Here is a 19,679-nt window from a genome sequence, read left to right on the forward strand (position 1 = left end):
TATGGCTCTTAGGAACAAGGTATTGATGTTTGCCTAAATTTAGACTTTTTTTTTTAATTCTAAATTTTACTTTCTTTTCATTCACTGCCTCAGGTAAAATAAATAAATAAATGAATTATATTCCCTTTTGATCTTCATTTCAGGTTATTCAAAATGTCTAGCTGACAGCCTTCAAAGGAATGATGCAGGCATTGGATGTTTTATTCAGTATATTGCTGCTCTGCCCTTTTGTGCAGCTATTCAAATTGCTATGGAAGTGCCTGAAAGGTTGTCATGGATTTTGCCAACAGTAAATGACAAGTGGTAATATATATGGTGAATGTTCTAGGTGTATTGGAAATTACTGTTGCAGCCTCTATTTCATGCAAGTTTGTTTTCCATGTTCTGCTAAAAGTTCAGTCCAAATTCTTCGTTAGATAGATTCAGGTCTTACCTCATCTGTGATACGTGGAGTAAAAATAATTTAGAATGCAATTATGAGTTGAGAATGTATAAAAATGCACGGTAACTTTTAAAACAGATTGTTCTTAATAATTCTGTGCCTTTGGGACAAATGACGTTCCCTTTTTATGCCCTCCTCCCTCAGGACGTCCACTTCCTTTTTCACTGGCTGCAGTGAAATCTTTGGAAGATCATTACGTTAGTGCCCCCTAATGAAATGTAAATAAAATGAATGATCACAGCTTGATTATGGGTCCAGTATTTATGAGGCTCCTGGTAACTTGCTGCATAAATTTAAGTATGTGAGTAAATTCTCTTAGGGACGGTCAGTGTGAGAGTATTTTATTTTTCTTTCTTATTTTTTATGATGTACTAATTCTTTTCACCTCTGGATTCTTTATTGTTGTTTCTGCCCTAGAAGAAGTAGGACCCTGGAAAGTGTGTATATTTCTTCTGGGCGACTTTTATGGTCCCTGTAGGGTTTGGACCAGACCTGAGTTGCTGCCTGATCCTGACCTGTCAAAGGAACATTGAAATAAAAGAATACAGTTTTTTTTTTCTTTTTTCTTTTTTTTCCCCTGTACCCTATCCATCTCTCCACAAAGAAAAAGGTATGGAAGTTTTTCCTTTATGCCTTTTCTTATAAAGCACCTCAAATTTCAAGTCTGTGCTTTTTACATGAATAGAAATCACAGTGTAATAGGTTGAAAGTCTCCTCTGATTACTTAGAGGTTTGGAGTATTTTAGGCTTTCTGCTTTGCCGCAGAGATATTGGACGCTAACCTCCCACTCACTACTCAATGCTACTTCTCTGTGCAGCCTCTTCTTTCTATAATAGAATTGTTACATAGTGAAATATCTTAGGATGGTTTCTTCCTGCCAGAATCCTCACCCAGCCTGCAAAGCACTTGCTATGGCAGGAGACAGACCAACTCTTACATCTCCTACATGTTAGCAAAGCCCGTTTAAGTAGCCTATCCTGGACCTTACAGGAAAAGGTTGAATTTGAATTTAGATTTGAGATCATGGATACATTTCAATTCCTAACGTTGGGTTTCAAGACTTTCCCTTCTTTAGAGCCAGTAGCTTATGATGTGAGGAGGCAGCACAGTACTTAAATTGGTTAAAGATACATTGAGACTTGTTTAATGATCTCGTGGCCTGAAGACTTTAAAAAAAAAAATCTAATTTCTCTCTGCAAAATATGAAGGAAAATAGAGTATCTTGATAGCAGAGTTCCTACATAAACTGGGCTGTCCCTCTTATGCACAAGCTACATGTCATAGTTCCCATCATCCCGAATACCACACGTGGAGAGGAGGGGTGGGTGACAAAGGAGGCTGGTGGCTTATAAGACTTACATTTCAACAGGGTGGAGGACCGAGATCGCCAGCTGGTTGAGCAGACAGAAACGGAGAGTGAGAGACGAGAATGCATGCCATGTTCTGAGTTGCATTACCTGTTACAGAACCAATGACTGAGTTCTGTTGGCGTGCGAGGATGGTAAGATATATGTACAACCTGATTCCAGGTTTTAGGTTATCTGGGAAGGGCTAAGGGGTTACTGGTGTTCGCATAGAAACTCTCTGTGCAGTACCACCAGTTTTTTCTTGAGTAGTTCCCTGCTGTTGGTTACAGAGTTACCAGACCGAGTGGTTTTATACTTCTCTCCCTCCTCCTGCAACCCAGAGCCTTTTGTTGTCCCCTAGTTACCAAGCCTGAGAGGGCAGAGCAAAGCCCCTGGGCCGCTCCCCTTTAAGGCAGCCTGCAGCTTTCCTCCACAGCACTTTGTGAGCCACGTGACTGCTCTTGGTACAGACCATGCCACTGGGCTTCAAAATGCCATCAGTGTCTACTGGCTTGTCCACAAATCTTTGCTTTGTCATGTATTTATTGAGCTCCTACTGTGTGTGAGCCGGTGTTAAGTACTTAGTATAAAATGGCAACTATAAGAGGCATGTGACCTCTGCTCTCTTGGGGCACTTAATTCGCACCAAAAATTTATTTCTAATAACATTGTTGAAAACGTTGTTGAAAACATCATCTATATATATGATACATATGCCAAAAGGTAAGCTGGGGTGGGGGGTACTTGTTGAAGAACTCTGAATGCAAAAAATAGCAAATAGATAAAAATATTAAATAAATACATTACCTAGAAAAATGCTACTGGAATAATTTTGTCAAACAACTCATCCGTACTAAGATCTAGAAAAGTATCACTATAGTAGAAAGAATACAGTAGTTGGAGTCAGAACTGATTTAAAGTCCTAGCTCAGTCGCTTACTGGATGATGTTGTGCAAGTGATTATTTTGGTCACAGATAGCTCTGTAAAATTTACCCTTTTACTTTAAGATTCTGTATTTCCTGTCTACCTTGATTCTATTTATTCCCATGAATTTTTCTTTTAATTCTGTTTTCCCTGGTTCTGATTTAATTTACTTTTCTACTTGCTGCTTTGGTTGATTTCACAAATGGTTATTGAGTATTGTGTGTGTGTATTTTTACGTATTGCCTCAATTGTCTCAAATCCTGGATGGAACGATGCTGAGTATAAACAGCTGTTTCAAGAAGGAATATATTTGAGAAGTGTTTGAAAGCTATAAAACCTCTAAAATAGATTCTTTGCTTTTATGAGTAGTGCAGCTTGAGACTTTGAAGAATCCCTGAATTCACAAGCTTGGGAAATTTTCACAGACTGGGCCCATCCATATAACCAGCATGTAGGTCAATAAACAGAACATTGTTCCTCCCTCCCCTTCCTCCCCAAAGAAGTCACTTTATATACCCTGTCTCTACTTCTCCCCACTCCATACCCCAACTCCCTAACCACTGTGCTGACTTCTAATAGTACAGGTTGGCTGTGCCTCAGATTTGAACTTCATAAAAGTAGGATCATAAGGATAAGTACAGTTTCTTTTTTCTTCTTTTTTAAGTTGTAGAAAAATGTATTAACATAAAAGTTCTGTTTCAATCATTTTTAAGTATACAGTTCTGTAGTATTAAGTACGTTCACACTGTTGTGCAACCATCACCACCATCGATTTTTAAAACTTTTTCATCTTTCCCAACTGAAACTCTGTTCCCCTTAAACACTAACTTTCCATTCCCCCTTTCTCTAGCCTCCAACAATGACCAACCATTCTGCTTTCTGTCTCTATGAATTGGACTGCTCTAGGTACCTTATATAAGTGAAATCATACAGTATTTGTTCTTTTGTGTGTGGCTTATTTCATTTAGCATAATGTCTTCATGGTTGTATAATGTATCAGAATTTCCTTCTTTTTAAAGGCTGAATAATATTCCCTTGTATGGATAATACTGCATTTTGCTTATCTGTTTATCTGTCAATGTATACCTGGTTTGCTTCCACTCTTGGCTATTGTGAATAATGCTGCTATGAAAATGGGTATGTAAATATCTGTCTGAGTCTCTGCCTTCATTTCTTTGGGTATATACTGGATCATATGGTAATTCTCTGTTTAAGCTTGTGAGGAATTGCCATGCTGTTTTCTGCATTGGGTGTACCATTTTACATTCCCACAGGATAGTTATCCTTTTTCTTTTTTTAAATCAGCATTATGTCTGTAAGATTCATTTGCATTGCTGCACATAGCTGTGGGTCACTTGAGTCTCACTGCTGTGTAACGTTCCATCATGATAATGTGTCATGATGTATGTAGCCATTTATTATTGATGGACACTTGGGTAGTTTTCAGTTTCTGGTTATTTCAATAATAGTGCTGCTATTGCAGTGCATTTTAAAATTAGGTCTTAAGATTCTGTAACTTTGTTGAATTATTTTCTTATGGGAAGGAAAGAGTTAAGTTGAAGACATTTATACAACTCACAAAACTTTCTGATTGTATCACTTGATAAGTTTTGTATCACAGTGACAGAATAGCCAACCCACCGTGTTCTGAGAGAAAGGACTTATTGGATAATGTAACTGGAAAGTTTGGGTGTCCAGCTTCTGGCATGGCTTGATCCATGGCTTAAACAAATTTATTAACACCCAGCTCTGCTCTTGTATGTGTTGGTTCTGCCCTTTTAGCTGGTATAGACTTCATTCTGGTGGTCACAAGGCAACCAAAGATGTTTAACGTTCCAACTTCAAATGTAGCAGGAAGAGAATCTTTGCTCCCCATCTTGTCTCCAGCCTGACTTGAGTCGTATGTACAACCCCTAAGTAATCACTGTGATCAGGGGATGGATTATGCCACTTGGATTAGCACGAAGCTTGTGCGTGGAGTTACGATGACAAAGGGAAATCCCACGAAAACTGCCGTACAGCAGACTAGACAGCACACGGTCCAGCTTGGAACAGAAAGATGCAGGGCTCAGAGAGGGGCTTCTGGTGTGTTTGATAACATGGAGAGTACAAACAGGGGTGTAATAGGTCTATTGGAGAGTATAGAAAAGGGTTCATGATAGCTATGTAAGATCTAAGAAGAGTAAAATCACCCTGAATATTAGCTCTAGCAAAAACAGAGTTGTAAAGGAGAGGAAACATAATCATTGGCTCATCCATGAAAAAAATGCTATATGCACGCACACACATACACACACCTATACATACACATGCACGTGTGTATATACACACACACATATTATGGGGGGGCAGAATAATGGCCCCTCTGAAGATGTTGCAATCCCCAAAACCTGTGAATATATTATTTTACATGGCAAAAGGGGCTTTGCTGATGTGATTAAGGCCTTGAAATGAGGAGAATATACAGTATTATCTGTGTGGACCCAATGTAATCATAAAAATCCTTGTAAAGGAGAAGAGGGATATGAGAGAGTCAGAGTGTAGACAAAATGGGAGCAGAGGCTGGAAAGATGTGTCCGGGAGCCAAGGAGTAAGGGCAGTTTCTAGGAGCTACAAAAGGAAGGAACAGATTCTCCCCTAGAGCCCCCAGGAGGAATGTCGCCTTTGATTTTAGCCCCATAAGACCCATTTCAGATTTATGATCCCCGGAACTGTAAGATAATACGTTTTTGGTGTTTTCAGGCACTAAGTTTATGGTAATTTGTTATAGTAGCAATAACAAACTAATATATACCTAACTGGAATAATATAAACACTGAATAGTGATTTAATAAAAAAATAATACTATAACTGTTATAACTATTTGGGGAAGTTGGGGAATGAAAAAATAAGGTAATATATTATGAGGCAGTATAAAATCTTTTTTTTTTTTTTTTAAAGAGTTGGGTCTTGCTCTGTCACCCAGGCTAGAGTGCAGTGGCACAATTGTAGCTCACTGTAGCCTTGAATTCCTGGGCTCAAGTGATTCTGCTTCCTCAGCCTCCTGAGTAACTGAGACTACAGATGCATGCTACCATGCTGGCTAATGTTTCCTTTTTTTTTTTCTTCCAAGATTGGGTCTTGCTATATTGCCCAGGCTGGTCTCAAACTCTTGGCCCAAAGGGAGCCTCCTGCCTTGGCTCCCAGAGTTGCTAGGATTATAGGCATAAGCCACCATACCCAGCTTAGGAGTTAAATCTTCACATATCATAATGAGAAGTCAATATACACTATAGAAAATTGATAATAAACAAGAGCAACCTAAAAGCATTATCATAAAATGTGGAGAGCATCATTAAAGGGGAAATCTCAGAGGGAAGCAGGACCATGCAAGGGTTCATAAACCTGGATTACACTATTTAACTTCTACAATTTCATATAATTATACATTATTTGGATAAGAATAAAAAATAATTTTAAAAAGAAAACATAATAGCTGCCAGAGTTACCAGTGATTCTTTGCTATATCTCTGAATTTTACTGTATCCACTTTTACTGAAACATCATCATCAAATTTACATGCATTTGTTATCTACTGCTCTGGTATTTTAAAAATGGGGGGGGTGAACAGTTTCTGTCTTTCTGAAGATTTAGTGATTTTTCTTCCTCACAACAATATCTCCCCCATAATCAATGTGAAACAAAGCTTTGTGAATAGAAAGAAAATGGAAAACAAATATGAAGCAATGTGCAGAGTAGTACTTGAAAACGAAAGAGTGATTAAAGATGTCAATAATCTTCTTCATTTGATACAGTCTCCAGGGCACGATTCCATCCATGTTCAGTAGATTATGGCTCTTCCCCAGTGTGAATGGGTGTGGCTGCCTTTCTACCCCAAGTTCCAAACTGGTATTAAAGTTGCTCCTTAGTTTCAGTTTTTACTCTGGAGTGAAATGCTGCTTACCACACTCACAATTAAATTCTTTTTTTCCTACCAGCTAAAGACCAGGAGCTTTAGCAGCTGTGAATTATGTTGACGCAAGCTCTCATGAGATAGTCCCTGAACTCAAAAGCATAGCACCTTCTCTCAGTTCTTGCAGCAACTCTGCTCCACTTCTGCGTGGGGGACACCACTCCACTCATCTCATTCCATTGGCTTTGAGCAAAACTTACTCTGTGTACAAGCTTCAGACTAATCCAGGTGGCGTCATCCATCCCCTAAGCACAGCGATGGCTTCAGGGATGTAACTCAAGTCAAGCCGGAGACAAGATACTGAGAAAATAGGTTCCCTTTGCCTCTCTCCGTGTACTGCCCTTTCCTTGATCTTGTGCATTTCTCTTAAATGGTTTATTTCATTGTTCAGATGGAGCATATCTGCCAGTAGTTCCTTGAGAAGAGGTGTACTCTGACTGGAGAGAAGGGGACTTGTGTTGTTCGGGGAAGGAAGAGGAGCAGGAGAGGAGGGTGAGAGAGAGGGCAGGGAGAAGGAGTGAAGGATGCTTCCACCCTGACCTTTTCCCATCATGCCTCTGTAGGGCAGAGTCATGTCTCAGTCATTTCATTTCTCCAGTGTCTTGCCCACAGGGAGCTCTTAATATACGTCCTTCAGTGAATGAGCACATATAGACAGCTTCATATTTCCTGCTCTTTGAAATGCTGAAGAGTCCTTCGAAGCCATTAACCAGCTTCTTATAAAGACTTGTTTGAAAAGCAAACTCCAGTTATTAAAAGATGCCACCAAAATCCAGCCAGTTTCTTGCCTCCTCAGTGCATAGAACATAAATCTGATTCTCCCTTTAACCTTTGTTCTGCCTCTCCTCCTACTTCACCAGATGATACAATCCTGAAGACCCAAACTTATGTGTGGTTCATCTTGGCATCCGCCATAATGCCAGACGTGGTGTAATGCCCAGTATTAGGTATTTGTTCAGTTACGACACTTCACACACATGGCCGCCTTTATGTCCACTAACTGAGCCAGCCTTGTTCCAGCTCCACAGGCTGTGCAACGGCTGCTCCCTCTGTCCGCAGCTCTCCTTCCCTGACTCCTCCACGACCTGACAGTTTTCGTCCTCTAAATGAAGCGTGCGCATCATCTAGTCCTCCCTGCCCTGATCTGAAGACACTGTCTGTTCCCCGACTCACTGACCACCATCCTGTGATGGTAGTCCCTGTCATTACCAGAAATGATCTTGTTTGTGTCCTTATTTATTTTCCCTGAGAAACGGGGACTCCATAGATGTGCCTTTCTGTCCCATCCACTGCTGTATCTCTTGTACCTAGAATAGAGACTGCTGAATAAAAGTGTATTAAATGAATGATATCAGCTATTAAGAGAATGACAATGTTAATAACTATCCTAATAACTATCCTTTACTGGATTACGTGAGAGGTGAAAAAAGCCCACACATTCTATATTTTTCCAAGGTTTTTCTCAACCGTGCATATCTTTTAAAAATATATAGATAATTGAACATAAAGGAAGAGTGCTTGCCCTATGGTTTTGCATATTCCTTATGGAAGCCTTGAATCTAGAGAGAGAAAAAGTGAGAAAATACTAGGTTGGGGATCTCAGTCCCTTGAACTTCATCTGAAAAGTCAAAACCCTTGTGTTTAAATCCCATCTGCCCATGTGCCTGAGATACATGTACTTGGCTTACTCTTGAGCCAGCCTCTTCAACTGTGGCCTCAGAGCAGGGCAGAACTTATTTTGTGTGTAGTTTGGGTCATATTGCTTTGCACGATTCTATATCTAGGTTGCTATTTGCGTATGTTATGGAGACCCTGGAAATTAGGTTTCTGTGACTTAGACACACTTCTGAGGCTCTGGCTATAAAAAGCCATTCCCTCTGAAAACAGGACAAATGGTTGTGCATATACTCAGCTTAGTAATATTGCTGGGAAAGAAATGTGGAAGAGGAAGTGAGACAATTAAGTTCCCCCCTTCCCCAGTTGAGTGCAGTGAATTCAGAATCAAAATGTTTACAATTGGTCAGTGCTACTGAGGGTCTTATGGAAATTGATCCTTGTCTCTAGAGCAGAGTTTCTAGAACATCACTGTTGATTTGGGGCTGGATAATTTTTTTTGGGGGGGGGGAATATCTTGTGTATTTATAGGATGTTTAGCAACATCCCTATCCTCTACCCTCTGGATGCTAGTAGCGGCAACACAGTGCCCTACTGTAATTTGTAAAACCCCAAATGCCTCCAGACATTGCGAAACCTGGTTGAGAACCACTACTCTAGAGAATACATGGAAGGACCTCCTTTAAGGAGGACTAATCCTAAACCCATATTGTCACCATTAATATAACAGGGGTGTCCCTGTCCTATAAAAACAAGAGGCTCCTTAATTTCAGCCTTGATATATGTTGTCTTAGTCATACCAAAGTATAAGTGTACCATACCAAAGTTTAAACTATAGTTTAAACCCACCTGCACTAAAAGTGTATCACACTGCTGTAGTGTAACCTTAAGCTCCTCTCTGTGCACACATGTGGACAGCAGGTCCATGGTATGTGCCAGCCAGTTGGGCCCTTTATGGGCCTTCATGTGGTATCTGAACATGTCTCAGTTCTCCACTTTCTTGGAGGCCACTCTCTGAGGCCATCGCTCTGACACTGTCTGGTTATCGAACACAATGGAGAGTTGTAAGAAAAAGGAGGATGAATCTCTTCAATTGGTGGTTTCTGCCATATAGAGAGGCCCATTCATTCATTTTCAGCACGTACTTATTGAATACTTGCATGGGCTGTTCTTGGCACTGGAGATACACAGCTGTAAACACCACACAACACACTTGCCTTCATGGAGCCTATACTCTTAGAGGGGAAGACAGGCAATAAATGAATATAACACATGTCAGGGGATAATAAATGCCAAGGAGAAAAATACTTCGAGATGAAGAGAAGGAAACACTAGGTGTGGGCGTCTTGCATTTCCAAATAGGGTGGCCGGGCAAGATGTAAAGGAAATTCAGAAGCAGGATGTTTGGACACCTTGAGAAGAGAGTGTCAGGCAGTGGGAACGGTAGGTGCAAAGGCCATGGGGTAGGAGTGTGCTTAGTGTATGTGAGGAACGAAGAGGGGGGTGTGAGTATGTGCACAACATGTGGAGCTTTGGAGGCTTGGTGAGCCTCTTCTTCAGTTTTTTATTAGACAAGATTTCAAACATATATCAAAGTAGAGAGTATAGCATAATGAACCTCTTATCTACCTTCCATCCAGGTTTAATAAGTAGTAACCCATAGCCAGCTTTATTTTACATATAAACTTATTACCCCTCCCCAGATTGTTTTGAAGCAATCTCTGCATATATTATTTCATCTTTGAATATTTTTGTATGTATTCTAAAAGATAGGGAATTAAAGGTGATCATGATCAATATTATATTTAAAAATAATTGCTTAATTTCATCAAATATCCAGACTTTGTGTGTTCATATATGCACATACACACATACATATTTATACGTGTATACAATACATAAGGCTGAAGTTGTGTAGTGTGTGTAATTAGCCCACACTGATTATCTTCTAAATGTGCAATTATTTGTTTACAAATACAAAACAATTTGTTTACAGTTTATTTGATATCAGGACACACAAAAAGTTCATATGTTACAGTTAGTTGTGATATCTCTTAAGTCTTTTGTAGTCTTTTTTTTTTTTTAAGACAGAGTCTCACTCCGTTGCCTGGGCTAGAGTACCGTGGCCTCAGCCTAGCTCACACCAACGTCAAACTCCTGGGCTCAAGTAATCCTTCTGCCTCAGCCTCCTGAGTAGCTGAGACTACAGGCATGTGACACCATGCCCGGCTAATTATTTTTTCTATATATTTTTAGCTGGCCAATTAATTTCTTTCTATTTTTAGTAGAGACGGGGTCTCACTCTTGCTCAGGCTGGTTTCGAACTCCTGACCTTGAGCAATCTGCCCGCTTTGGCCTCCCAGAGTGCTAGGATTACAGGCCTGAGCCACCACACCTAGCCCTTTTGTAGTCTTTAGATTCCCCTTCCATCTCTTTTGCCCACACTGGAAATTTTTAAGAAACCAGGTCATTTGTTGTGACTTTCACACCTAGCTTTTGCCAATCACATCTCTCTGATACTGTTTAACATGTTTCTTTGTCCCTGTGTTTCCTGTAGATTGATATTTTGATGTAAAGGCTTGGCTGTATCCAGGGGGGATGTGGCCTTTTTGGGAAGACTGCCTCATTTGTGCTGTTTCAAGAGGCACACACAGTGCCTGGCGTCTCTCTCTCTGATGTCAACAGTTGTTGATGATCATGGACTAGATCCATTGATTTATTACAGTTTGAAAAATGGTGCTATTCTACAGCAGTCATTCTTTATTTACCAATTGTAATACCTCTATAAACAGAATCATTTCCTTATCTATGAGGTATAATTCATAGGGGAAGTATAATATATGCTTGATTCTTTCCTTTTATTAGTTTTCAAGATTGTTGGGACGGTTCTCTAGTATCCTCCCAAGATGATGTTAACCTTCCTTTCTCTCTTCTTCCCTCCCTCCCTCCCCACCTCCTTCCTGCCTTCCCCCCCACCTTCCTTCCTTCCCCAGCTTGAGCTCGTGACCTTAAACATTTGGTATGTTTTATTATGTTACCATATCTTTCCTTTTGATACTTGATTATCCCTTTTGGGACCAAGTGTGCTAGGTTTTTGGCTTTTACTCAGCAAGAGGGAAGTTGTTGGAGGGTTTTGAACTAGACGAGTGACATATTCTGAAAAAGATCACTCTGGAATTTCTGTGGCCAACAAAGTTAACTGAGTACCAGGGAGAAAGTATAGAGACCAGTGAGGAGGAAATTATAACAATGTAGCCAAGGCACAAGGTATCTTAGATCAGGGTGGTTTAGGTGGAAAAAATGTTGAGATCAGGATATTTTACATTGGAAGGAGGCTTATTTGGGAGAGTGGAGGGGGCAGGATGGTGGGTTTGCTTTTAGATATGATAAATTAGGGGTATTAAAAGGGAACTCAAGTGAAAATGTTTTGTGGTCCATTGGCAATATGGAACCGAAATTTATAAGAAGAACATGGAGTACTACTCAGCCAAAAAAAATCAATGATCTGTGACCTCTTGTATTATCCTGGATAGAGCTGGAGCCTATTCTGCTAAGTGAAGTATCACAAGAATGGAAAAACAAGCACCACATGTACTCACCAGCAAACTGGTATTAACGGATCAACATTTATGTGCACATACAGTAATAACATTTGTTGGGTGTCGGGCAGGTGGGAGGGAGAAAGAGGGGATGGGTATACTCACACTTAATGGGTGCAGTGCATACTGTCTGGGGGACGGACACCCTTGAAGCTCAGACTCAAGTGGGGCAAAGGCAATAGATGTAACCTAAACATTTGTACTCCTGTAATGTGCTGAAATAATAATAATAATAATAATAAAAACTGCATATAGAAGTCTGCTAAATAATATTTAAGGTGTTTCCTGTGATGATAGTTTACCTTAAAAGTTTAAAGAATTAGGGAATTTAGCTTTTTTTTTTGATATAAGGTAGTAACTAATTCTTTTATTTTCCTTTTATTTAAAATCATAACCTGGCGTATGACACCCCTGCTTTCAAACTGCCCCTAACTTTCCTAAGTAAGTGGGAAGAGTTTCATTGTCTTTATTATTTAATTTTGTGATGCTTTTTTATATCCAGTTATAAGGTATTTTGTTTTTTTCTTCACATTTTTGTCTGCCTCCTTGTAGAGGCAATGATCATCCAGCGACCGTATTTCCTGTATGGATCTGTTGCCCCTAAAAGGTAGGGGGTTGGTTAGTTCTGTGAGCCCACATTGAAGGAAAAGCTGGTACCTAGTTAACATGAGCAAAGGCTACGGAGCAAGTTGGCAGGTAAGGATTCTGGGAATATCATACGAAACCTCCCCTACCCTTTAAGTACCCCCATGGAGCTAGAAAAAACAGGTGGCCCTCCAGAAGGGGCACAGACATTGTGAAAATGAGAAAAACAGGGTAGAAGCAGCTCAGAGCCGGGTTCAGGCTGGATGTCAGCCCCTCCCCCTCTCCTCGCCCAGCACCCTTGTGCAGGGCACAACCTGAACAACGGCATAGAGCATCCCTGCCTAGGAAGACCTCTGAGATACGAGTGAAGACGCCAGGATGGAATCCTAGCACTGCCACCATCAGTTTCTTCATCTGTGAAGGGAGAGTTTGACTTCATAGCCTTTGAAACGCAACTACTTGAACACACTTGCTGTTAAACCATACTGTGTCTGTGTGCGTGTGGGGGTGCACACTCCTGACGCCTTGTAGTTCTTGAAAGTTAGAGTTCTTGATAAAATTCTAATTTGTTCCAGTGTTTCCGCTAAACAAACTAGTGGTTGCCAAATCTTAAAACATTTTAAAATGCATTAGAGGAAGTGAGTCAGATGCGTTCTTCATACACGACAATGGAAGTACACTTAGTTCCAAGTTAGGAATACGGTGAAAAATTGTATTCTTTGAATAAATGCAGGATGAAACTCTCAGGCTTTCAAAATATATGGTCTCGCTTTCCTTCCTTGTTCATATTCGATTGCATTTCGTAAAGTATGGAGTACTGAGATGTTCTTAAAAGTGAGCTTTTCGAAAATAACAATACAAGCTCCTCTTACATTTCCAGTTGGTAGTTTTCCGTTGCCGGGTTTTGCCTATTTTCCCAAGTCTGCCTCCAAACAAAGTCTGGCTGCCCCCAAATTAACCGGTTAGTTTATTCCTCTTTCTGATGATTGCCATATATAGAAAAAAAATGTAATAATTTTCATGTGGCACTATTCCTCGTCTCCTTCTTGGGGACTATGAGTGATTTAGTTAACTCCACCTAGGGAAGAGTGAGCAGAGCCGCTCGGGGTGGCTGGATTCCTTTCCAGAGCTTTGCAGAGAGGTGGGGAATAGTTGACGGGTGCTGAGATAAACTCTTTTCCAAGTATGATACTGTTGCTTTATTTTTCCCCCCAGTTTGCATGGTGAAAAGGACTTTTCATTTCACTGAGGTGAAAAGTGGGTCTGTGAGTGGAGCGACTTTCTTTCAAAAAAAAAAAAAAATCAGAAACCAATTACTTGATATGCAGAGCTGCAAGCCTCATTCCCTTAACGAAATCAGTGCAGTGTGCACTGCGTTAACCTGAGGAAAGCAGCTGACATCTCTTGATTACGGCTGGAGGAGAGGTGGAAGGACCCAAACTTGCAGGATCCCCCTCCCCCTCGAGAGACTGTTAGTCCAGTCCTTCAGAGAGGTTCGTGTGGTTCTCTGTCATCACCGGGACGCTGGCAGGGAGAGTGTGTCATGGTTACAATAGAGTGTGGTAACATATAACAACCATGAAAGCCCAGCGGGAACGGCTACAGATTCCGGGGCTGACCTTGGAGTAAGTATTGTCTGTCTTTAATATTTTAATGCTTTCTGCATGGCACTGGCTTTCCGGCAACCAATAGCTATTTAGCATTTGTTTGTACTGACAGCCTCAGAGCACTGCAGTGTGAGGTGGAGGAACACATCTTAAATGCATGGCATTTGGTTTCAGCCAAGGTGGATACCCAGACCAGCATTTTGCATTGCAGTCAGAGGAAAAGCCTTGCTGCATATTTAAAGTTACTGAACCTCAGTTCTGGAAACATCTTAACAGCTCATTGTGAAAGAATGTATCAGTAGGCCATGGTGTATCTGTCTTTTTCTCCTCCTCTCTCACTGTTTGTTTATCCCCATGTTGCCTTTTTCTAAAGAAAGGCCTCTGTCTGAATTGAATAATAGAAGACATCACAATGGATTGCAGTGCAAGAGAAGGGTTATTTGTGACATTCATTAGATGTGATCCATGTTTTATCTGTGCAACAGAATATTAATGAACTGTAGTACATTTAGAATCCTCTCTGCAGAGTCTCCAGCCACTGCATGCAATGTGTTTACCTAGTTGAGCTGTGTTTGCTTAGCTGTTTTTTTTTTTTAACCCATTAACTCATCCGACTGCCTTCTGATGTGAAGTAGCTACACGAAAATGTCCACATCTAATTTGTGGCGCAGAAGTTAGACATCTGTGATGCAGGAAGTGTCAGCAAATTTTTATTTTAAATCTGTTAGTCAAAGATGCAGAAGCTGTGAGTTAGTCTGTGCTGGCACATTTAAAATAATAAACAGTAAGATATAAATCTGGTAGAAAAAAATATAAATATCTCTTTTTCTAACGTACGGCACAAATATAAAATTACATTTTAGTGAAATCTATACAGTTCCAATAATCTCATACCAGACTGCCTTCAGAAGGAGACTGCAGGAAGACAACAGTGTTTAGTTTGGCATGTTAATTATTCCTCTTGAATTCTGTAGATGCATCCTACAAGAGAAATTATTACCTTAATTAATAAGTTAATAAAAGCATGACATTCTGGAGTGAATACTTTTCTAATCAGTCCTTGCTCTAAAAACGTACACTGATTTTATATTAATGAGGATCTCACTTATAAAAAGTTAGAGAGCTCTTAACCTTCTTGCCAGATGCGGCGTTTTTCATATCTGAGGTACAAATAGCATTTACTCATTGCTCTAATATTTTTTCCCATCTCCACCCCCACGCTAACATTCAGCCCTCACCATCTGTGTGGAATATTTTAGTGGAATGCACTCACTCATTTTTCTATGTAACCCTCCTCTCTCTAGCCTTCTGGAAATGCACAGCTAAGCCACAGCTCCATGTTTAAGACCCAGGAGCATTAACCTTCAGCTTCACTTTTACCTCTGTTTTTGGTTGTGCTGCTTCCTTGTTTTTTTTTTGTTGTTGTTGTTCTTAGTAGATAGATCATTTCACATTAAGCCCTTTCTTTATTTCATTTATTTTTAGCATCCTATCCACATTGAGGAGACTTCAAAATAACTTTTCTAAAAATAGGAATTCAGTTGTATCAAATATTCCATTTTATAATTTGAAGGACTGAGGCATGCCACAAGTTTTATGACCCTGCCAACGATGACATAAGAAACAGGAGTCAGCTAAACACGGGGGGTTCCCCGAATTCTGTTTTGACATCAGGCCACACCCCCTTGGTCTAGCTTCTACCCTGGTATATGTTACTGTGCATTTAAAATAACCCTCTTCACCTGAGGAGCTTGAAACTGTAGCCTAGAGGAGCACTCTTAAATGTCATTGTAGTATTAGCATGTAATTTACTTTGAACATTTTGTTTACTTTGAAATGTAAAATTGCTCTTAAGTAGACATAGCTAACTTTACATTCATTCATGGAGAAAGCTAATTCTGTAGTCTTTGAGGAAATTCCACTTCTAGCCACTACAGTGAAATGGTATAATAGAAAGTCTTATCACTGATTTTATTAAAAGAAGATTTAATGCATATAATTTTAATTATTTGGGGACCTTAAAACAAGGTACTAACTCACAGAGGAAATGTGTAGAATGGTTCTTGCATATTCTCTCATGAGACATTACTGTTTTTCTTTCAGGAAAGTTTATAGGCAAGGCATGTAGTATTACATGAGCATATTTTATACTTTGTAGATGCAATCCAGAATTTTCCATCTGACTTATAGCAATAAGATGGGACAGTTTCTGACTGTTTCAGACATTGAAATCCCAGATGTGAGACACCAAGGTATATAAGTACTGCAGAAATTAATAGGTCATTAATTTATGTAGAAATTTATAATATCTAGACAGCCTATGCCTGGCTTTCCAATTTCTGAGAAAGAAGGTAGATTTTCTGTCTTTTCTTTTTTCAATGTAAATATAGAATTATAGACAATTATAGACACTTCATAGTGCACATCATGTGTTTCTGCTTGGGGACAGGGATTGGTGTCCATGCCTATTTTAGGACCAGAAGGGATTGATAAGACTATACTTAGATAAAACGATGGCTATGTCAGGGGACATTTCTGAGAGCTTTCCAATGAGCTGTTAAGTTAGAGTACAGCATGTTTAAGGGCAGCAGGTTTTCAATGTGCTCTGAATGTATAGGGAAACCTATTCCTTACCAGTTCCAACTACTGGCACCAAATCAGAGAATGGTCTTAGAGGGTATAAAACTTTGCTCTGTTGAAACACTATTAAATAAATTGAAGTATTTTGAGTAATAATTTATATTTCAGTTTAAGACAAATACAGCCAAGCCTCAGTTATCCATGTAGTGGGAGACAGGGTGGTATTTAGAATTTGCAAGCCATGGTAAGCCCTGGTAAAATCTGATTTTAACCACTATTGCCAACTCTCTATACCAGTGAATGGCACAACCAGCTTGAATCAGCTGATACTCACCTCTTTTCCAAGACCTCATTCACTAAGGAAGGAAAACATGATACAGTGTAGAGCCATTGTTCAGTGGAGAGGCAAAAAATGTTCTTTAAGAAACTTATTGCACTATAGCAAGAGTTTCTATTGCTCATTCGAGCTTAAGAGTTGGAACCAGAATATCAAACTAATTTTTACTTTGATTTTGCCATATAAAAACAGTTGGGAATTGACCAGTAGCAGCTGAATAGTTTAAAAGCTATTGGTAAAATTCTCATAAGTAAGATATCTAATTTAAGTTTTGTCTCCCTTAAAAGGAAGAGACCTGAGGCCTAAAGGAAAAAAGATAAATGAACTCTATTCCAACCATCCTGTAATGAGTATTTGAGAATTGGCTGGTGAATGTGCTTGTTGGTTTGGATGGGTTGGTGGAAGGTGAGGATTGCAATTGACAGTTGTATTTGAGAAAACCTCTCTTGAAAGTAAAATAATTTATACATGTAAGACTTTTAAATATTATTTATTATGAATATAAGCCTAAGAACACTTTTTATCCCCTGAGGATTAGAGAAGATGTTGCATCATTGTTACAAGGAAAACATTTTTTTCCCTGCAAAGTGCTTAAAAGCATACCTTCCTATGTGGAAGTGTTAGTTGCTTTGCTTTTTTAGAAACTACAATATTTAACCTTAATTTTTATTTGCATTGTCTGATAACTATTTCCCTTTAGCTCTGCTACAGAATTACCATTGATTCTTAATCTGGAATAAAATAGACTCAATATAAAATGGAACTGGATTTTCTTTGATGCAAAAATCACATGTCAAAGAATCTGCCAAGTTGCTTTGTGACAAAAGAAAAGGCTCAAATAAAAATGGCAGCTGTAGTTTTTAAAATGTAAATTTCAGCAGGAAGCATTTTACTTGTTCTGTATGTTAGAGCTGAAAAGGGCAAGTGATTAGATGATTACCTAGTGGTGTTGATAAGCCTGCCATGGTGATTCTGGCCTAAAGGGAACACAGTCCCCTTTACTGAGCTATGCTATTTTTACTGCAATCAATTCTCCCACTTGGAATGACATTATTTTAACTTTCAGTCTGACTCCCAGGAGCCTGAGTCCAACCCCATCCAGCCCAGGCAGTCCTTGTAGTCCTCTCTTGGCTTTTCACTTTTGGAGGTAAGCGCGCTCCAGGGCCTGCCCAGGGCTGCTTTGTCTTTCTGTTCCCCCGGTTCCCAGGAGCGTTTGCACACTTGGACTCTGTAACACACAAATAATAAACAATTTCTTCTTAATTGTTGCCCCCTCACAGTTAAGTGAGGAAACTGGTTGAATTGTTTGCTTGATCGCATTCCATTTAACATATCTTACTAATGTTTCACTTGGTGTTGTGTGATTAGTTGTTGGACTTCTCTGTATATATTACAGTTTTTCCTATTGCTTTCTTAGGAAATGATCTGCACTAAATTCCATAAATTTTGATCAGTCTCTTATAAAGATACAATTTGTTATAATTTCTAGAAAACATTTCCTAATTCATGTAAGATTAGCATAATATCTATTGCCACAAAGTATTTTATATACTGTTATTTACAGGATAAAATATTTAAATTGTCTAAAGGGCTACTATTTTTAAAATCTTTTTTAGAACTCTGTTATATACTCCCATTGCCTCACACATAGGCTGATTTAAATTCATTCTTCTCTGTTTGTTAGAGAAATATCACCAAGGAACTCTTTTTGCATTTTAGCATAGTTTGTTATAAGACTACATGACAGAAAATACTGTTAGTATTGTAAGTATAGCACATATGTTCTGATAGATTTTTTATGAATTAAATATTTATAGATATAGTGGATCTCTCTGTATCTAATCAGAAGATATACATAGAGTACCCAGTATTTCTTCCCTCCTCCCTTAATTTTGTTTTTTTTTTGTTTTGTTTTGTTTTGTTTTTTTTGTAAAGACAGGGTCTCAATATGTTGCCCAGGCTGGTCTTGAACTCCTGGGTTTAAGACATCCTCCCACCGTGGCCTCCCAAAGTGCTGCAATTACAGCCATGAGCCACTGCGCCTGACCCCTTTATCCTGTTTTAAATCCTAAGGAATGAAGCAGAAGCAAACTCTCAGTTGATGGAAAGGGCAACTTGAATTATTTTTTATTGATAAATACTTTCTATTTCATACGTACAAAGGAATGGAAAATTTACTACTCATGGCCACTTCCTTAAAAATACTTCCTTAAGTCTTAGATAATATTAATGAGATAATTTAACAGATTTTGTTTTTCTCATATTTCTAAAGTAAGGCTAAACTGAAATTTGTGAAGAAGGATTGAATAGGGAAACAAATTTTAATGACTTTGAACTTTTGTTCTACTCTTCCGCTGATGGGATTATATTTATTGTTAAAATGACTTTCAACATGAAAATTCCATGTAATAGCTTTTATAAAGCATCCTCTGAATTTAATAGATCCTAAAGCACTAATGGAGGAGAAAAGAGAATTAGACTAAATGCTAAGGTAGTGCAGAGGAGGATGAAGTTCTGGAGAGTGTTTTGGAGAAAAGCTTATGGAACTGGTTGTATTGAGTTGGACCTTGAAAAATCTTGGGGATTCAGTGGGGGCGGGGAGTGAGGGTAAAGGATAAAGCCAGACAGAGAAATAGAAAGTATTTATCAATAAAAAATAATTCAAGTTGCCCTTTCCATCACCTGAGAGTT

General features: G+C 39.1%; 1 protein-coding gene across 10 annotated transcripts in view; it reads left to right on the forward strand.

The window, feature by feature from the left end:
- The window catches only part of MAST4 (microtubule associated serine/threonine kinase family member 4), a 516,707-nt gene that overhangs the window by 298,272 nt on the left and 198,756 nt on the right, over nt 1-19,679 (forward strand). The window contains exons 1-2 of one of the 10 annotated variants that reach the window (XM_076008066.1): nt 1-14,089; nt 18,055-18,135. The exon at nt 1-14,089 is cut by the window's left edge and continues 15,616 nt beyond it. The exons of the other annotated variants lie outside the window; for them this stretch is intronic. Of the exons in view, the coding sequence (XP_075864181.1) occupies nt 14,043-14,089; nt 18,055-18,135 (128 nt within the window). The 5' untranslated portion in view covers nt 1-14,042. The remainder of the gene's footprint in view (nt 14,090-18,054; nt 18,136-19,679) is intronic. 10 annotated transcript variants of the gene reach the window in all.

Source organism: Microcebus murinus, chromosome 11, assembly GCF_040939455.1.
Source record: "Microcebus murinus isolate Inina chromosome 11, M.murinus_Inina_mat1.0, whole genome shotgun sequence".
Lineage (NCBI taxonomy): Eukaryota > Metazoa > Chordata > Mammalia > Primates > Cheirogaleidae > Microcebus > Microcebus murinus.